At 36.9% G+C, this 17,271-nt stretch overlaps 3 protein-coding genes across 10 annotated transcripts; all 3 read right to left on the bottom strand.

The window, feature by feature from the left end:
- Positions 1-163: 163 nt before the first annotated feature.
- Ak2 (Adenylate kinase 2) lies at positions 164-2,674 on the bottom strand. Its single transcript, XM_076826911.1, has 4 exons — positions 2,382-2,674; positions 2,001-2,237; positions 1,563-1,730; positions 164-1,474 (listed from the first exon to the last, which is right to left on the bottom strand). Exons 1-4 carry the CDS (start codon positions 2,496-2,498, stop codon positions 1,238-1,240), a joined length of 759 nt encoding a protein of 252 aa, XP_076683026.1. The 5' UTR covers positions 2,499-2,674; the 3' UTR covers positions 164-1,237.
- Positions 2,675-2,918: 244 nt separating this feature from the next.
- Positions 2,919-16,758, bottom strand: LOC143376487 (guanine nucleotide exchange factor DBS). Of its 7 annotated transcripts, none has more exons than XM_076826901.1 (16): positions 16,315-16,758; positions 10,918-11,028; positions 10,710-10,824; positions 10,545-10,635; positions 10,235-10,465; positions 9,902-10,161; positions 9,586-9,841; positions 8,359-8,553; positions 8,112-8,288; positions 7,854-8,039; positions 7,450-7,785; positions 7,060-7,377; positions 6,784-6,981; positions 6,501-6,709; positions 6,228-6,426; positions 2,919-6,146 (listed from the first exon to the last, which is right to left on the bottom strand). In XM_076826901.1, the coding sequence occupies exons 1-16, from the start codon at positions 16,484-16,486 to the stop codon at positions 5,919-5,921; spliced, it is 3,282 nt and encodes a 1,093-aa protein (XP_076683016.1). In that variant the 5' UTR covers positions 16,487-16,758; the 3' UTR covers positions 2,919-5,918. The 7 variants fall into 7 exon arrangements, with proteins under 7 accessions (XP_076683016.1, XP_076683017.1, XP_076683019.1 ...); XM_076826902.1 differs by having other exon boundaries at positions 9,586-9,820; positions 16,315-16,756; XM_076826904.1 differs by having other exon boundaries at positions 9,586-9,820; positions 10,918-11,013; positions 16,315-16,756.
- On the bottom strand, positions 11,814-16,440 carry LOC143376488 (uncharacterized). Of its 2 annotated transcripts, XM_076826910.1 has the most exons (3): positions 16,302-16,440; positions 13,490-13,683; positions 11,814-13,368 (listed from the first exon to the last, which is right to left on the bottom strand). In XM_076826910.1, the coding sequence occupies exons 2-3, from the start codon at positions 13,643-13,645 to the stop codon at positions 12,337-12,339; spliced, it is 1,188 nt and encodes a 395-aa protein (XP_076683025.1). In that variant the 5' UTR covers positions 13,646-13,683; positions 16,302-16,440; the 3' UTR covers positions 11,814-12,336. The 2 variants fall into 2 exon arrangements, with proteins under 2 accessions (XP_076683025.1, XP_076683024.1); XM_076826909.1 differs by lacking the exon at positions 16,302-16,440 and having other exon boundaries at positions 13,490-14,108.
- Positions 16,759-17,271: the final 513 nt, after the last annotated feature.

Here is a 17,271-nt window from a genome sequence, read left to right as displayed (position 1 = left end):
CAGCTCGGACACATCGGTCATTGTTCTTAAGAATCGAAATATTCGTGAGCTCTTTTCTTTTGTCTGAGTAATGAATGTAAGAGTATATGTAAAGGGGTGTCTCGCGTAATAAAGCGTCGGTAACTTAGGATGTAAAACAGAATTTGCTTGAAAAGAAATAGGGTTGCGTATGTTAGAAATTTTATTTTATCCAGATGTATTATTCATTTCTCCTTGTAAAATATTTACAATCGGATAATGATACAACATGCGTAGACAGAAATATTGTACCAGAATATATTTCCGTTGGTTGTCGCTTATGGAAAATAGAGTTTGATCTACAGCGCGGTTTGTTTATAGCCGTTTGTAAAATTATTCGTTTACGAGAATATGTAAGCATAGTAAGGTGTTCGGTGCATCGATAATACAATACCTTAAAATATTCATCTCTTTTACATTCACCCTTCTCCACTTCTATTAAAATAGAATTCATTGAATCGAAAAATATAAAATTTAATACATGTGCGCGTAACACGTATAAATGAGGCATTTCGTTATATTAAACTTGTTACACTTTCATTCAAGTTTTAGATAGAAATAACGCTGAAATTCAAATTTCCCCTGAATGCCTCAATTATCGTAAGAATCATTAAAACCCGTTTCCACGTATTTAAAATTATTACCTATAAACCGTTAAACGTAATGCTAGGAATGGCATGTGTACTGCATGCAAAGAATATTACATAAGTCTCAAGAAATGTACGTTTTAAATGTAATAAAATAGAAAGTACTAACAAAATATTCTCGATAGTAAAAGTGAACCAAGCCAGTATTCTGTTTTCCATTATATACAAATACGTTGCCCCTCTCGTGTAGTTAAAGTACTAATTTATACGTCAGGTTATCACTGAGATCAATCTATTGATAAAATATGTGCATCCGACTTATCAGCATATAATACTTTCTTGTATCAACTTATAGTGTCATTTGTAACTAAATGAATGCAATAGCGGTTGCATTGTCTCTTTTTTCCCATATCCGTTAGATGTACTGTACATTGCTTAATCAAAAAATACCTATTGTACCAACTATGTGTTTCTAAACACGTAAATTGCTTTTAACTTGAAAACCGCATACCTAAAATGGCATATTCCCCTAGAAATCTACCATAACTCTAAGGTATAACATTTTCCATTAACTAGCGGTTGCAAGAGCGCTTACAAGAGAAAAATGATCTGGAATACTTTTGCCTGAAGTCTTAAAAGAATCGACTAAAGAAGCTTTTCTTCTCGTCCTGCTTAACCGTTTTCATAAAGATTCGATCGATATCCTTAAAGACGTTTTTACTTGATTGTGCTGCATTAACATAGTAATGAATCCCCTGTAGAGCATAATAATCGACTAATGGTTGAGTTTGCGTATGATATGTTGCTAACCGTTTCTTCAGTGCCTCTGCATTATCATCCGATCTCTTAACTAGTGGCTCCCCAGTGACCTGTTAACAGGGAACATACATTCCTGCAGACACGCTTTCAACATTATTTAACAATTACAAGTCGACAGAGACAATCGTCATCGCTTACATCATCCTTCATAGGAACTTTTGGTGGAGCAAACTCTTCGTGGTATGATCTACCGCTAGCAGTATGTATTAGGCGACCCGTGATTCTTTTTATCAACAAATTGTCATCAATTCCGAACTCTATCACGGCATCTAATTTGGTCTGCCTTTTCTTGAGCATGTCATCGAGCTATTTAAATAAAAGAATTATGAAATGTGCTTCGTATCAGTTATATATACTGATTTAACTAATTTAAGAGTCAATGTTCTAGCTGCTTCAGATTTCCTATCTCAATGTCACTTCAAGGTCATCGATAATCTTTATAAGCCAAACAAAAACATGGACATACTTATTAATGATAACATCGTTGGATCTCTTAAATAATACAGATTAGAGAGATAATTAGGTGACAGAAACCAAATTGATACTTGAACATTGATATTTCTCTTGTTGACTTACTTTTTGAGCTTGCGGAACGCTCCTAGGAAAGCCGTCCAATAAAAAACCACCCTTGCACTCTGGCTTGTCTAAATTGCGATCAATCATACTGACCACAAGTTCGTCGCTGACCAATTTACCTTCGTCCATTATTTTCTTAATCTCTGCCCCAATGGGAGAACCAGAAGTGATCTCCGCTCTGAGCATATCACCTGTAGATAGATGACACACACAATATCGTTCTTTGAATAGCGGTGCCTAGAGTGTAATAAATATTCGATTAAAACACTTGTGGAACAATTTTCACCGAACGTTGGAACACCGTGTGCAAGCTGTAGCTTGTCATTAGCATAATCCGAAGGAACATACTTTTTACATTCCTTTACAGAAAAAACACTTTACCTGTGTACCCTTGCCACTACCAGGTGGTCCCAATAAGACCGCATTGATGCCTTTATTTGGCACGTCTTTCGGCGGTGCCGAATTTTCTTTCGCCGCTGCCTCTGTTCGTGGAGCCATTTTTATTCAGAAGAGCCTTTTTAACGTACGTTTAAACACACGAGCTTCTCGACAAACGCTTGTATTGAAATTCACTATCAAGAGTACATATCACTGTTACGAACAGTATGATTACGAAGCAACATTAATTACGTCCGACTCCTCTGAAATAACGCAAGGAAATGGTTTGCGGTGCGTATGCAACACTCGCCTCATCTATCGATCCTACTTTCAACTGATCTCGAATCGAATCGATCTCGTTCGCGAATTTAAATTTGAATTTCGAACATTGCCGAATGAGTTGAACGTTCCGTTAGATTGAAATGCAAATGAGTTTTGCTTTTTGCTATTTGCTACGCGATAGGATCGTAAAAATGATGGAGCGCAACCTCGTTTTACAGATTATGGTATGAGGTATAAACGTTTGCTCGAACGGAACAGTTCTTTTTGTAATTTATGTGTATTTTCATCTTATTACATTATTTTCGTAAATACACAGGAAATATACCAAATGAAATACAATATCCATAATACTCCGTATGAAATTGTTTAACATATATCAAGGTTTTAATTAAACGCTAAAAACTAATGACTTTTATACCTATTAACTTAAGAGTAGTTGCAATAGTATTATTCACAGTTAACATTTTTCTCCCGCTAATACCCTTAACTTAATCAGGATCAAAAGAGATTCTCAAATTTTGAACAAGAATCAGCACCCCGCGTTCTCTCCGCAATGAAAAATTTCAAAAACTCGCCTCCCATCGCTTAGCTTTATTATAAATAGAAGAGACGTTAGCGCCCACAGTATCCTTATATGCAAAAATAATTTTTTATCGAATTTATTGTAAAGGAACAACGAAAGGAACCCTTTATTCGAGAAGTTGCAGTCAATGACTAGACTACAATTAAGTTTTTAAACGAATATATAGTTTCACGCTTTAAAGAAAGCTAATATTCTGTAATAATTCTATGTTGTAACTATTATGAGTTTACCGCTTATAGATTTTCTGTAAAGAAGTATGTTAACATCGTTTTATCTGTGTGAAAAGTTATTATTGCTATATCCGTAATATATTTGAAATGGAGTTATTCCACAATGGGCGTATATTTATTGTCCATGTGTTAATTTAATGTCGCCTACAAAAGATTCTAAAAATCTGAACATGTTCTTTGCCTGCTTACACTAAAAGACATGTTTCCCAGCGAAAAAAGCAAATCCTATGATCATGATTAAGCCTCCCTTTATACAACACGGGTAATCAACCAAATTCAGTGTAAACCCGCTTTCGTAAATATATAACAACATTCGATTTATATTATCACTGAATATTGCTGTATTCGAATTCGTAATAGAACGTTAAACGAATCGCACGATGCAAATAAAACGTGACGAATAATATAACGCAGTTCGTCTAATTAAATCCTATAACTAGACGGTATTAGGACGGCGTGAAGGTGGATAAAATTAATGAAATACAATTCATTGGAAAAATAAGCTAATCAACGTAAGCGCCAAAATGTATAAATTATAAATCAACATTTTTCTCTAGTTTTTGTCTTGCCAAAGTTTTCTTTGGTCAAAAGTCCATAACTTCTGTCAATCATTCATCAACGGCATAACTATAAATTATTTATACATCGCAACTATGCAAACGTATTTATTGCGCAACAGAACTTTACCTCAATGATATTTAAAGTATTAAAATAAATTATTTGTACTCAATATGTGTATCCTGTAATCACAATAGAATTTATATATATAAATACTATATAAATTATACTTAAATAACGCTCGATCGAGTAATATAAATTACACCAAGAAAAAATTCATCGTTTTTGATTATAAAGCGAACATAATTCTTGCATTCTTTACCTACAAAAACAATGTTACCCTTTCGTAATGTAGCAACTAATCAACAATTTCGTAAATTAGTTCTTCTGTGTCCATATAAACTTCGGTACAAATACAATAAATAAATTACATTATTATACATTTCATTATTCTTAGATACTTAAGTATTAGTAGATCAACTTTGCTAAAATTGAAATTGCTTCTTCTTAAAGTTTTATATTCTATAGTTTATTACAAGTAGTGTTAAATATTGCACAATGCTTGGTGTTAAATTTGTTATCCTCTAAAAAACTTGTGTATACGATACTCAATTTCTATTAATCATCGATTTTTCCCTTTCATCTCAACATTTTAAATGTTATCGATTATTTACTAAAATAATACTAATATCAAGCTGTTTTGGTCACAAAGGCTTATCAACAATATGTCTTCTATCCTAGCTACGCTAATATGCCAACAAAGTATTTCTATTAAACGTTTTCATATTTCATTTACAGAAGTATCAAATAAGCATTTGATCGTCTGTATTAGTTTCAAAGGCTCTTTCACCAGCTTCCGATAGTGTGCAAATATTCTAAATTCTGTTCTACATATTGTCTATAAAAATGAACGGATACATACGTAGGTACGTAAAAAGGAAGTGTAAAATTTAAATCACATAATAAAACCTGATTGCATTAAAAAATAATTCATAAATATAACACAAACAGATTAGATTCCTTTCTATAACTGTATACAAGTCATGGCTATTATAAAGAAACTTTATAAGCATCGCTAACAGATTGCCTTAGATGAAAGCATCGAAAAATCTTATATCACACGAGCTTTGGAATATTTGCATACAGCCGAATATAATGCAGGTCATATAAGTACAGATAAGTTTTATATATTATATTCCATGCGAATCTTTATGGAAGTAATAACTAAATAATTTAAAGTGATTGTATTTTATCGTACTCATTCTCTTGGTGTCATTATAATATACAAGATTGAATACGAATCTGCATAACCAGTAGTAACCTCAAACCATGTAAATTGTAAGTATGCATATGTACGTGCATATACTTTTAATTCGCTATCAGGACACGTTTTGTACAATTCTATAAATGTTATACTCTTTGTACGAATAAATCTAGCCAATAGTAGATTCATTTAGTCAAATGCAAATCTTATCTTCCTTACATACAGTATTTTCGCTCGCAGGTTCGTCGGAATACACTTTATGTAAGAGAAACATTATGAATTCCTCTATTTTTTGGTTTCTCGCCGGTCTGGACTGTCCTTTCAAATTCAGCCTAATCAGATCTGGATTTTATAAATTGTACGCAATCGTAGTTGTTCATTGATTAATACGCTTAACGAAGCACGCATCGCTGTACTATGTAGTTTACAGAATTGGAGATTTAATACGGTTACACGGTACAAGTTCAATTTTATGCAAAATTCCCAAAGTCTTGTCTCTGTGTGTTTATATTACAATACCCTCCGAATGCAATCCTTAATACTACCCTTTACAAGTGATACTGGGCAATGAGACGCGCGTCAGCCTAACACACCAGATAAATCTAGTGTGTTAGACGCCTGTTTCATATGGTCTCTTGACTGTTGACCGACTGAGAGCTGCGCGAAGTTTTTCGATTGATTGGTTCCAAATAAGCTGCGGGCGCCCATCCTTCTACTCCGGTTCCTATCAATTTTACAAACCACCAACCAGCACACCCAACCTTAAGAAGTTCTAGATTGTCTCCTTCGCGCATTGTAACTTCCGACTGTCCAACTGCACAATAATCAGCTAATGCTACGTATCTTCCACCCTAATTGGATTGAACAATTGCGGGCGTAATATTAACTGCATCTAAACTAATGGCTATACCTTGAAAGAGAAAGAAACTTACAGGAGCCGGGCCAGGATTTTCACTGAACGCATCTTCGTCGTCGGTATTGCTGTTCTCAGAGCTCCAAGCGACATCGTCTTCCGTCGATTGCGAGACATCAGTAATGTGCGATATAACACTGCTACCGTCGACCGAGAGAGTACGCAGAGATCCGGAAATGCTGCCTTGAGCTTCCCACGAAATCGTCTGACGCAAAGGTCTGCAAATAATTCGTTCGGAGGACAGTCATTATTACCGGAGCGTGAATTTTCATGGGCAAATCATCTCACATACTTGTGGTTGGTCTTTCCAAGAGCAGAATTTTGTTTCCCCTTAAGTTCAGCTAATTGGGACATTAGAACACCTTTAATTTGACGCACCCAGGATTGTTTGACGTCAAGGGTGGATGCCTGAATCGTATGTACTTCAGCCCGACCCTGAAGCCAGATTTCGAACCGTCTCGCGTCGCCTTTAACCGATTCGGTCAGCCCGATTTGCGACATCTAATGGAAAAAGTAGAATTATGTATGGAATAAATGGAACGTAATGGAAGTAGTAACGATCTTTTGAAAGTTACCTTCAAATATCTCTTAAAGTGGTAGGTAGCTTTATTATGTGCTTGAGGCTTACTATGCTTACAAAATATAAGAGCCTTCTCGTACAAGAAAATATGACGCTGAGATGGTTTTAACCTGAGAAGTCGTTCTCGCTTACTGCTACTCCAGACACTAAACGAGCCTTGTAATAGGAGCTCGCCTTGTGCATTTAGATCCCCCTAAAAATGGGAAACAACACCGTGGTATAACGATAGAACGATCAGATTTATACGAGGGCCGAATAACATTGTACTTACGCCAAACCCAGTAATCGCAGTCTGATGCATGCTATCATTAACGCATTTTAATACAACTAGCATGCAATCCAAGGCTTCCTGTAATTCGGTGCAGCACGATGGCTCGTCGCTATATTTTAAAAGATCTTTCAGTAACAATTGGTACTTTGTTATACGTTGTACAGGTTTAAGAAGGTACGCAGCAAGAGGTAGCTTGTGGCCAAGCCTCTGTTGACAAGTTGCAAGAAACTGCGGCTCATTCTGTATCTGTTCTCGTAATCTTTCCGATCTCGGGATATTCTGGCAATAGTAACTATACAATCTGAAGAATACTTCGCGCTAGAAATGAATATATTTTATATTAGAATATTCTGTTACGATTTATTAGAAAGTTCTCTAAACGACACTTACCCTTTGTACAAAACATAATGCAACAAGTTCAGTATTTGAAATACAGTTCTCTAGATCTCTTAGAAACGTTTCTCCATGAAAAATGTATATATCTTCTAAATTACCAAACAAAATATCACCTTTTCCCTCTAATGCCGCTGGTATTAAATGAGCCATTGCCTCGTGCGTTAATTCCATTTTGTACCCTTTAATTATAGAGCCTAACTCGGCAACGTAGATTCGTTCGGTTTCAACAAGTTCTGCTAAAACGTGACCGCGTTTCAATCGCAAGGCTTCTATGTCTTTAGACTCGCTTTCGGGCGACGAAGATTCCCCTTCTATAGGACTCATCTCCATCTAGCAGAAGACGGCGATTTAAAATAATCGACAGTTCGGTGCTGGTCAGCTCGAACGTAACAATTTACCTTCGGCATGGTGTTAGCCTTTTTAAGAATCCTTCCAGGTTTTACTATCTGAGGCAGTGATTGTAGTGGCTTGACTGGTTCAGGTGTTACAGTTTGAATTGGTCTCGTTGGTTTAATCAATTGTTGCTTTAGCGTCATTATCCTTTTATCACACATCAAAGACACATCTTCTATTCTTTGCAAAACCTAATGGAGCAATTCCATGAAAGAGGTTTAAAATATTTTACACTCATCTTACAATTTATAGGACGTACGTACTTGGGTAATTAGAGCTTTAGTTTCTGGCATTATAGAATCTTGAAAAATACATCTGGGATGATGGAATTCTTCTGCAGCTTCTATTAACTCTTGCAACTCTTGAAGTGCTTGGTCAGGCGATGTTGCACTATTCTGCGACGCGAGTAACTCTATCCCACGTGTACACCACGTATTCGCCTATTACATATATTACACGCTGTTACAAATGTTACTTTATTTACGTTCTAAAAAACTTGTAAGCAGTTGCCTTATCTATCCGTTCCATGAGTTCTCTGCATTTAGTTAACATGTGTAATCGCCTTTCCAATCTTTGACTTAAGATAGTACAGATCCTTTGTAGTTCTACGCACTTAGGTTCTACAACGTCTGTAGGGCACTGATGCCTTCCAGACAACAGTTGCTGGCCCGCAGATATCACTTCCTCCGCTCTCTCTATGTCTCCCTATAAATTTATGTAATTTTATTCATGTTTAGTCAATGCTAAAAAGAACAAATTAACAAGAAAACTACAAACACTCATTGAACTCTTTTCCACCAAGTGTTCACTGCTCATCTAAACAAGTACTCTACGAAAAAGATACTATCTTACGTGCAGAGCAAAGTGAGAAATAACAATGATATTCATTCTCAAAGATTTATCATGCCAATACAAGGCATGAATCAAATCCCTATTCCTTCTATCTTCTTTAAACAGACAAATGTTTTAACTGACAATACGTATGTGCATTTCACAAGGCAACACCTTTCATAGAGATTTAATTCACTATCCCATAAAGAAATCGTTAAAAGTAATAGGTTTTTTTTTATTTTATCTTAAGGTATAGTAAACATAGAACTCGAAAGTTGAGATACTAAATTATTCTCACTGTATTCAATAATGTATCTATTACAAAATATATGTATTTCGTTGAGTGGATTGCTTACCAAGACCCAAATCCACATGGTATGCAATAAATAGGACTATCGACAAAATGAGGAAAGCGGTGCAAAGTATGTTTGTGCTTTGTATTTGTGCATAATGTGCGTTATATCTGATTGTTCATAAATATATCTAAACCAGAATCAACATTACACAGGAGATCGTTCACAAGTCATACGTAAATATTGCAAATACTTCACCGAAATCTTTCGTCGTGATTTAAATTAGAAAACTGGTTTAGATATTACACCTTGCTGCTTTAAGTGCATTGTAAACATTCTCAAATTTAAAGCCATTATTATTGTATCATTCTTAATTCTTTAATGGTGTGTGTGTGATCAACATTAGTACACGTTATAGTATATCTCATCCGGGGTGGTAATTCTTTTAACATTTACTGGATATGAATGCTATTCTCTTATGTTCATGTAAATATCTATTTAGGCAAACGTTACTTTTATGTACTTTTGTCACTCTGCGCCGTAATTTAGAACAGATGTCATTGTTTAACCATATAGAGAATGATGCAAGTATATATAAAATAAAGGTACATACTCTACATATTCTTTGAAATGCTGACGTGTCGCAAAGTAACTGTTCGACTCTTCCTTGCGTCTCTCCTACTTCCGTCATGTCTTCTATAGTTTTTAAATGTTGGTCCAATGTTGCTTGTAATTCTCTAAAGTCAGCTTCGAATTGTCTCAAGGCTAGACAGTGCCTCAAGCGGGAGCTGTGGTGTGACCAAAACAAGTCGAATGTACGTTCTGTTTCTTCCAGCTGAACGAGTAATCTGAAAGCAAATAACAATTCTCTATACTTCGTTAATGTATGTTCAGTGCACCTGTTTCTTCGAAATCAGATTATTTCGAACCTTTCTACTGCTGCAACGTTTCCTAGTCTATCAGCCGTTCCCTTGCCAGTTAGTTGCCGTACACTGTCCAACAGTGCTTCGCCATGTCTCGCAGCACTTAGAATTTCTTCTTTTAATTCGTTGTACTCAACTTGCTGTTGAGATAGTAAAGATGTTGTTGCAATGGTGTTATTAGGAAATTCAATCTCGGCTAGGCGCCGCGTGAAGGAGTCCAATGCAAGAGATACGTCTTGTGTCATTGATGAAAATTTTTCTAAACTCTAAACACAGCGCAAATACAATCAAAATTTAATACTGTATATACCTCTATCATTTTATAGTTTCCGATCTTACAATTCTGTTCTGTATCCAAGTGTGATGGCAATATGATAAATCACCACCAAGTTGTTCAGTTAGCTGATCTGTATCTACAAATTCATGAAGTTCAGCGATATTTGCTAGAAATATCACTCTAAATTTAAAATCCTCCCGAAATAATTTATTCGAAACTTCCGAAATAGCTTTCTGTAAAAATCCAGCTGGACGTAGAACATATGCTACGTGAACTAAACCGGGGAAAAAACCCTAAAAATAAATAATTACTTGGTCTTACTGATACATCTCTTGTTGCATCGTAAGCGTATTTTTTAATACGTATACTCACAGAAATTTTTAATAACACAGTTTTCACAGAGTTCCATTTATCATTCCTTCTATCGATTATTAAATGGAACCCCAGATCAGCTTCTTGTAAACTAAAAATCATTAAAAATAGATTCTAATAACAATTCTTCACAGAATAAAAGTTTAAAGAAATCTTAAATCTTACGTTGGCACAGAAGTGAGATACAGCATGAGACGTTGGTAATCCAAGTCACATAAATTGTGAAAATTCCCATTGTCGGGAAAAGTAATTATGGGACAACCTTCTCGAGTTTTCCCTCCTGCGCGTAATACATAAAATACATAATTATAAGCAGCAACTGACAATTAAAAATTACTTCTCAATGATACTAGCGAAATTTTTCTCCGTTTACCTGCTATGATAGCATACTGTGACTGGAGAAGGTCCGCAACATCTCGAATTGCCAGATCTCCATTTTCAATCTCACCAGTCATACTCTCTACATCTTCTGCAAAATGTAAAACTGATTGAATTGCATTAGATAGATTTTATAGATTAACACAAATTACATTGTAAATCTACACGGCGTTGCGGATATATCATAAAATAATTATACTATCACTTTACATTCACACATAGCACTTATATTTATATTATTCAAACTTCTAAATAACATTGCTACGCGACTATACAATTTTATAACTGCCACTTCATTGTTTTAAATCTTTAGTATTGTAAAATTCACATAGTACATTAATGAATAAGCTTCATAAGCTCTTTCTAGCTTAAACGTAAGTTTATATGAGTTTAAAGGAACTTCTTTAATTGGTCTACGATTCTAGGAATATTATAATTTGTACCGGTGATCACTTATGCAATATTTACTGTATATAAATGTAAGACCTCAAAGTGCACTCATATGACCTTGCTGACTCCATCTAACAGAAACAGTTTCCTGTCGTACCTACAATATTTCTTCTGTAACTGTAAAGCAAGAGGCTCTCAAACTTCAAATCAGCACAGCATGCAAAGGGAGACTTTTTCCATACAAGAAACAAAAGATACTGTATTTTGGAAGTAGCAAACAAATAATAGCTTTTTATATCGACAATTAATGCATCATAGATGGTGCTTGAATTTAAACTAATGATAGCTGATTAATCTTTAAACTGTTAATTTATTTTGTCGTTTGAGAGACACTGGATTCATGATTTTTTAGCTCCTTCATTTACATGTGTGGAATTCAACCGTGATGAGGATTGATTGGAACTTCTGCTTTTAGTCATTATTTCCTCGAAGACAAGCTAGTAAATTGCAAAAATACAAGTTATTTATTGCTTATATCATTTTATAAAGTGTAACACATTAACATAATACAATCACTCGTCAAATTTTTAATGTCTTTAAAGGAGTATTTTATATGATCGACTTTATACATTAGAATCAAATATTCTATAACACAACATAATGTAACAGCTTTAGAATGTACTACATTTAAATGTATATTCTCATTGTTATTGATACTTTTTACGTTAAAATACGGGGCACGAATTCGCACAGAATTGGAAAACAAGTAGAAGAGTTTGCTTAGCATGCTTTAACGATAACGACGCTAATACGTATCACCGAATGGTTATAAGTTACGACTGCCTGCCTTTTAAAGAGACCATTCCTCCTTTTATGCAAGTAATACTATCTTTTTAAATAAAAGTTAATACAGCGTAATATTTGAAATATTACTTAAATATTTAATTTGTACGAATATACAAATACATTTTACATATATTATTTTCTTAATTATATTAAATATTATATTTAAAGATTTATATTACTAAACGGCATTTACCTTAGCTAAAGTGATAGGCAATGCCGGTTTATTGACTAGAAACCCACTTGTTATCTGATAACTCATTCCACTCTGTAACTTGCTGACTGGGGTCAAAAAATAAGTGTCGCTTTGTCCTGCTTCGCTAGTAATTAATAAAGGTAATAAGGCACCGTCCTCTGTTAGTAAGTCTGCCGATTCAGGTGACTTATCACTCGTCAGATCTTTCCTCTCTAAGTCTACTTTACTACATCCCGGACTTTGCGTACTTTGATTCCTCACTACAAACTCTAACTTCGCAAATTTCACTTGCGGAAACTGAACCTTCATGAATCTCCTGAAGGTGGAATAGCCCATTATCTTTATATTAGGTGATACTTTCCTACAATGCTGTACGTACAAGTCGTACACTACTTTGCGCGTAATATCCGATGGAAGGTGTAACTGCGAGCTCTTAGCAACCTTAGTCTTTTGTTTTGTTTCCTGGAGTTCGATAAAGTGTTTCAAAAAGTCTGTGGCGATTTGATAGATATTTAAAGAAAATGTATTATGCGGAATTTTCCCGTGGTTGCCGTGAACTCGTGGTGTGACACCATGGGTCATCAAATGTTTCCTAATCCTCTTTATTTGGTAATGAGTACAGTTTTCCAAGTACAAAAAAGCATCTAAACAAACTCTTCGACCCTGATACACATACTGTGCGCGCAATCTACGCCGCTCTGTGTGCCTTGCCGTTTCGTACGGATTTGTTAAGCACGCCATAGTAACGCCCATTAAATACATGTCATGTTCAGCCTTTGTTAACTCCGCAATATTTAGTCTGTGCCGATACACCGACTCAGGATTAAGACCCTTGAAGCACTGGTCGTCTTGACATTCGCATCCCCGCTTGAATCGTTCCAATACTTGCACCGGGCTATCCTCTAATCTCGTGGAATCGTAAGTCGACTCCCCTTCGGGCTTGGGTTTCTTCACTTTAATTTTTGTCATGGTCTTCTTTGGCTTGGAGGGAATGCTCGTCGCGTCTTTGAGTGCACCCTGTAATATATTAAAAGTTTCTATGTACATTGTACGAAATCTAATGGATGAATCATTACACTACTACTTTATGTTCCAACAGCAAACTTTGCTATACTCTTCACAGTAATGCAACACTTACCTTTCCTGTGGTCTGCGTACACGTCACTTCGTCATTGACTATACATTGACAGTTAGATAACTGGGTCTTCTGTTTTTTATCACACAAAGCGTCTTGAGATATTACAATCTCTGCTTGCACTTGCATCTCATCTTTCTCACACAAATTAGCATCCATGTTTCACAGAATATTGTACTACGACGTGCCTTTTAACACTCTATATATTCTGTTAAACAGGAATATTTCGATCACATAAAACATACTATCAAACACCGTTTAACGAAAAGGCAGGAGCAGAGAGTCGTGTATTTACGAAACACTGGTATGGCAAATATTTGGACGGTGAGCAGTCTAAACAAATGATCAGCTGATTGAAATGTCACTTGTAGGCCCGTGCCAATTATGATATTTGCTCAACTAGAAATCCATTAGGGGCAGCGAATTACGGCGATAAAGAAGCGTGTGTCGACGGTTCTTATGTAAATGGGAAACGAGCGTGGATCTATTTCTGTGGTTGCCCTTAAAAGCAAAGGAAAAGGAAAAGAAGAGATGCGTTCGACACCGACAAGGTTGAGAATCACTATCAATCACGATGGCTTCCCAACTTTGATCTCTACGGGCACGTAGCAACTCAACATTCACTTACCTTTTCTCAGCTTGACTTTGTGATTGGCCACGCGAAGTCAACTACAAAATCTTTCGAAAGATACCGCATTTGCGATTGTGTGCGTTAAACGGTAGAAATTTCTTGTAATTCTCGGTATACCGGTTGATATAAATTACCACGCTCGATGATATGGCGAACGTAGTTCTTAAATGTCGCGTGGAGGGGATAACAGGTCCAGTCCCGTATAAACGGAGCCGTCTCCACGTTACACTCGCACGAGAGCGTATCCAAAATGTTTGGCCAAACTTTACCAGCCTATTCTATTAATTACCCTCATACAAAAATTCCGCACGGATATGGGTCCTCGAACACTTTTTCTTCAAAGAATAAGCAATAAAAGTTGGCTGACGAACTCCGACATTTTCCAGCCACGTGATTAATGGACAATGGTAGTAAAATTTGGGCGAACATTTCGGGGACACCCTGTATATAAAAGAGTAACCCATAAGTATGTAATTTCGTAATGTGTTCCGAATAATTGTTATCGTTTAAGTAATGTAATCACATCGTTGCATAAATTCTTAAGCAGCCACCGAATACATATATGCAGATGCACATGTACGTATACGCATAAGTATTCATAAATAAACATGTACGCATAAAAATAGTGTGTGCGGTATAAAATGAACAAACTTTCGCAGCAAAATTGGTAGGTAAATTTATTCCGGGATAAGTTAATAATTCATCGTGTTATCGATTATCTGTAACGCGGGTACTTGTTGTGCCTAGCATGTAAACAAATAATATACTTCTATAAATCAATAATCTGTTTATAGTTGAAACGAGCTCATAAAAGTAAGGTCCGCGATAATAAGCTTCGACGTTATTAATATCTATTCACGACGCCTTAATTTAGATGGTATATTTTAATTAGAGAAACGCGTGAGCCAAACCTGCACATTTCGTGGAGCAATGCTGATGACAGGGACAATTGCAGCCGTGCGCAGACTTTCGCCGAAGAATCATATCGCGGTTTCTTTTTATTTCACAGCCGAGTTTTTGTACGTTGCAAAATGTCACGCTGCGGTACTATCAGCGAGATAGGTGTTAACCAATTTAGTGTATCGTTGGTAAAACTATTCCGTTACCGATGCAGCGGGCCAGGCTAATGCATTGATTTTAATGAAATCTCGCGACGCTGGCGAACATTGTAGCCTGCACTTCCGATCAACTGTATAAGTACACCCCAAATATTACGAAGCAACTGCAACGCCTATCACTCCGCGGGACGAGGATGAACCGTGACTGAGGAATCCGATTATAGCTCAGCATTGACCACGTGATTCGTGGATATCTATTTGACCGTGATAAATTTTATCGGCGTCTCTTTACACGGCTACGAAATGCATCTTGCTACCCCTGCAGTTTGCGACTCCACAGCATGAATAGTTGCAACACAACGGGCGACGACCTCTATCGCAGCCTAACCGAGACACGACGCCATAATGCCGCTATACGGTGGAGGTAAAGACAAGACGAAAACAGCCAATCACAGAACACTCGATTCTCAAAGAGGGGTAGCTGCACGTGACTTGCAGCGTGTCACTGTCAACCCGTGTGATTAAATCGAAGAGAATTTAATTTTACTCGATGATCGTCCCACCGATATGTTGGAAACGTATCTAATCTCCGAGGACACTCCTTTTAGCTTTTTAAAACTTCCCTTGCACTTTGTAAATTTATGCCTCGACGACGAAAGCGTGAAAATACAATTAAAAGAAACCTAACACCGGGAAAGATGTAGCATTTGACTACGTAATAATACGTACGAACTTATACGAGCTGCTTCTTTATATAACAACGACTGCGGATGAGATGACAGTGTAAGTTACATTTACATACAGTTATGACGAAGGAGTGTGTTATTAAAACTTCAAAATGCAACATCGTATTACACTTGACAGATAGTATGACTTTGTGACCATTTCCATGTAACGATTTTGGAAACAAAAGCACCGTGTGTAAACATCTATGCGACTGTATTTGGAACCGCTAGTGTAGTCGAAGGTCGGGTACACCGAAATGTGCGAGAAACGCCCGAAAAATCAATCGACAACCGCGGAAAATTGTACGTGCCTCCGTATAGATGAGAAAGGAAGAGAGACAGAACAGTGGAAGGCAGGCAAAATTCAAACACGATGGGAGAATAGAACGTGACGAAGTTACAGCGGAAACTCACCAGCCTCCAAGATCTCGAGATCCAGGTTGCCACTCCGACTGTGGCTGATGCTGCTGCTGCAAGCATTGTAGCTGGACCTGTGGGACTCCTCCATAGCGCGGGAGGCACTGCGTTTGAACTGTTCCAGAAAACTGTCTATTTGATTTTCGATGCTGGTCGGCGAGCTGGCCATCTTTTTGCGCGCCACTCCTCGGTGAACGTCAACGTGCAGGAGATGGAGGCGAGAGTTGATCTCATAAGGGGCGAGTGTTGGTGGCCGCCGCGACTGACTCCGGCCAAATGACTGGCTACATTTTACGGCGTCGAACGGGCTACTCCAAAATCAGGAGGATTATAGCGCACCGGCGAACGTATCGTTGCAATTTCGACCGCTGCCGTACCTTCTCCTGCTACACGATGCATGTTTGTTTGTCGTCGAGAGGAACGCCCGGAACTGAAACGACGCATCGCCTACCGCAGTGTTTTCGCGGCAGGTGTCGCGAACGTCTATAAAATTCGCGCGCATGGACTGTCCTGTCTCCATTAAACTGCGCTTGCCTCTTCCTTGCGACTTCAATTTCGTATGCGATTTGAAAGCTGCGGTAAGTGATCGACTGAATGCCTTTTTCAATAAATATACATATTATTTAAATTCACTTGAATCGTCACAATTCTTTGTGATCGCACGACACTAAACTTGTCTGCAAGACACGCGCCGATTTTGACAACTGTCGGCAGGGTCATCGCGGAATAATTATTCTCATTAATTAATTCGACAAGTAGACAAAACGAGTGGTATTGAACGTTTTAGATATTCTAGTTAGATACGAGAATTTCTTTATTACTTTGATAGAATACGAGTATATTGCATTTCCCTGGGTGGGTAAAAATCATTTTTCACCATATTTAATTTCAATTCTAACCGCTAGTAGGATTGCGATCGAATGCCACTCGGAATCGATAATATTGCAAGCCACA

This window comes from Andrena cerasifolii, chromosome 14 (assembly GCF_050908995.1).
Source record: "Andrena cerasifolii isolate SP2316 chromosome 14, iyAndCera1_principal, whole genome shotgun sequence".
Classification (NCBI taxonomy): domain Eukaryota; kingdom Metazoa; phylum Arthropoda; class Insecta; order Hymenoptera; family Andrenidae; genus Andrena; species Andrena cerasifolii.
Note: the sequence above shows the minus strand (reverse complement) of the source record. Positions and strands in the feature narration are given on the sequence as shown.

Bases quoted from the DNA above. Each gene is read 5' to 3' on its own strand.
- Ak2 (XM_076826911.1), bottom strand. From the start codon at position 2,498: ATGGCTCCACGAACAGAGGCAGCGGCGAAAGAAAATTCGGCACCGCCG. The intron at 2,238-2,381 runs GTAAAGTGTTTT...ATTACACTCTAG, and splicing joins GTAGTGGCAAGGGTACACAG to GCACCGCTATTCAAAGAACG. The intron at 1,731-2,000 runs GTAAGTCAACAA...TTATTTAAATAG, and splicing joins GCGTTCCGCAAGCTCAAAAA to CTCGATGACATGCTCAAGAA.
- LOC143376487 (XM_076826901.1), bottom strand. From the start codon at position 16,486: ATGGCCAGCTCGCCGACCAGCATCGAAAATCAAATAGACAGTTTTCTG. The intron at 11,029-16,314 runs GTGAGTTTCCGC...CAATTCAATCAG, and splicing joins TCTCGAGATCTTGGAGGCTG to TTTTACATTTTGCAGAAGAT. The intron at 7,786-7,853 runs GTAAATTGTTAC...GTCTTCTGCTAG, and splicing joins AGGCTAACACCATGCCGAAG to ATGGAGATGAGTCCTATAGA.
- LOC143376488 (XM_076826910.1), bottom strand. From the start codon at position 13,645: ATGGATGCTAATTTGTGTGAGAAAGATGAGATGCAAGTGCAAGCAGAG. The intron at 13,369-13,489 runs GTAAGTGTTGCA...AATATATTACAG, and splicing joins GTACGCAGACCACAGGAAAG to GGTGCACTCAAAGACGCGAC.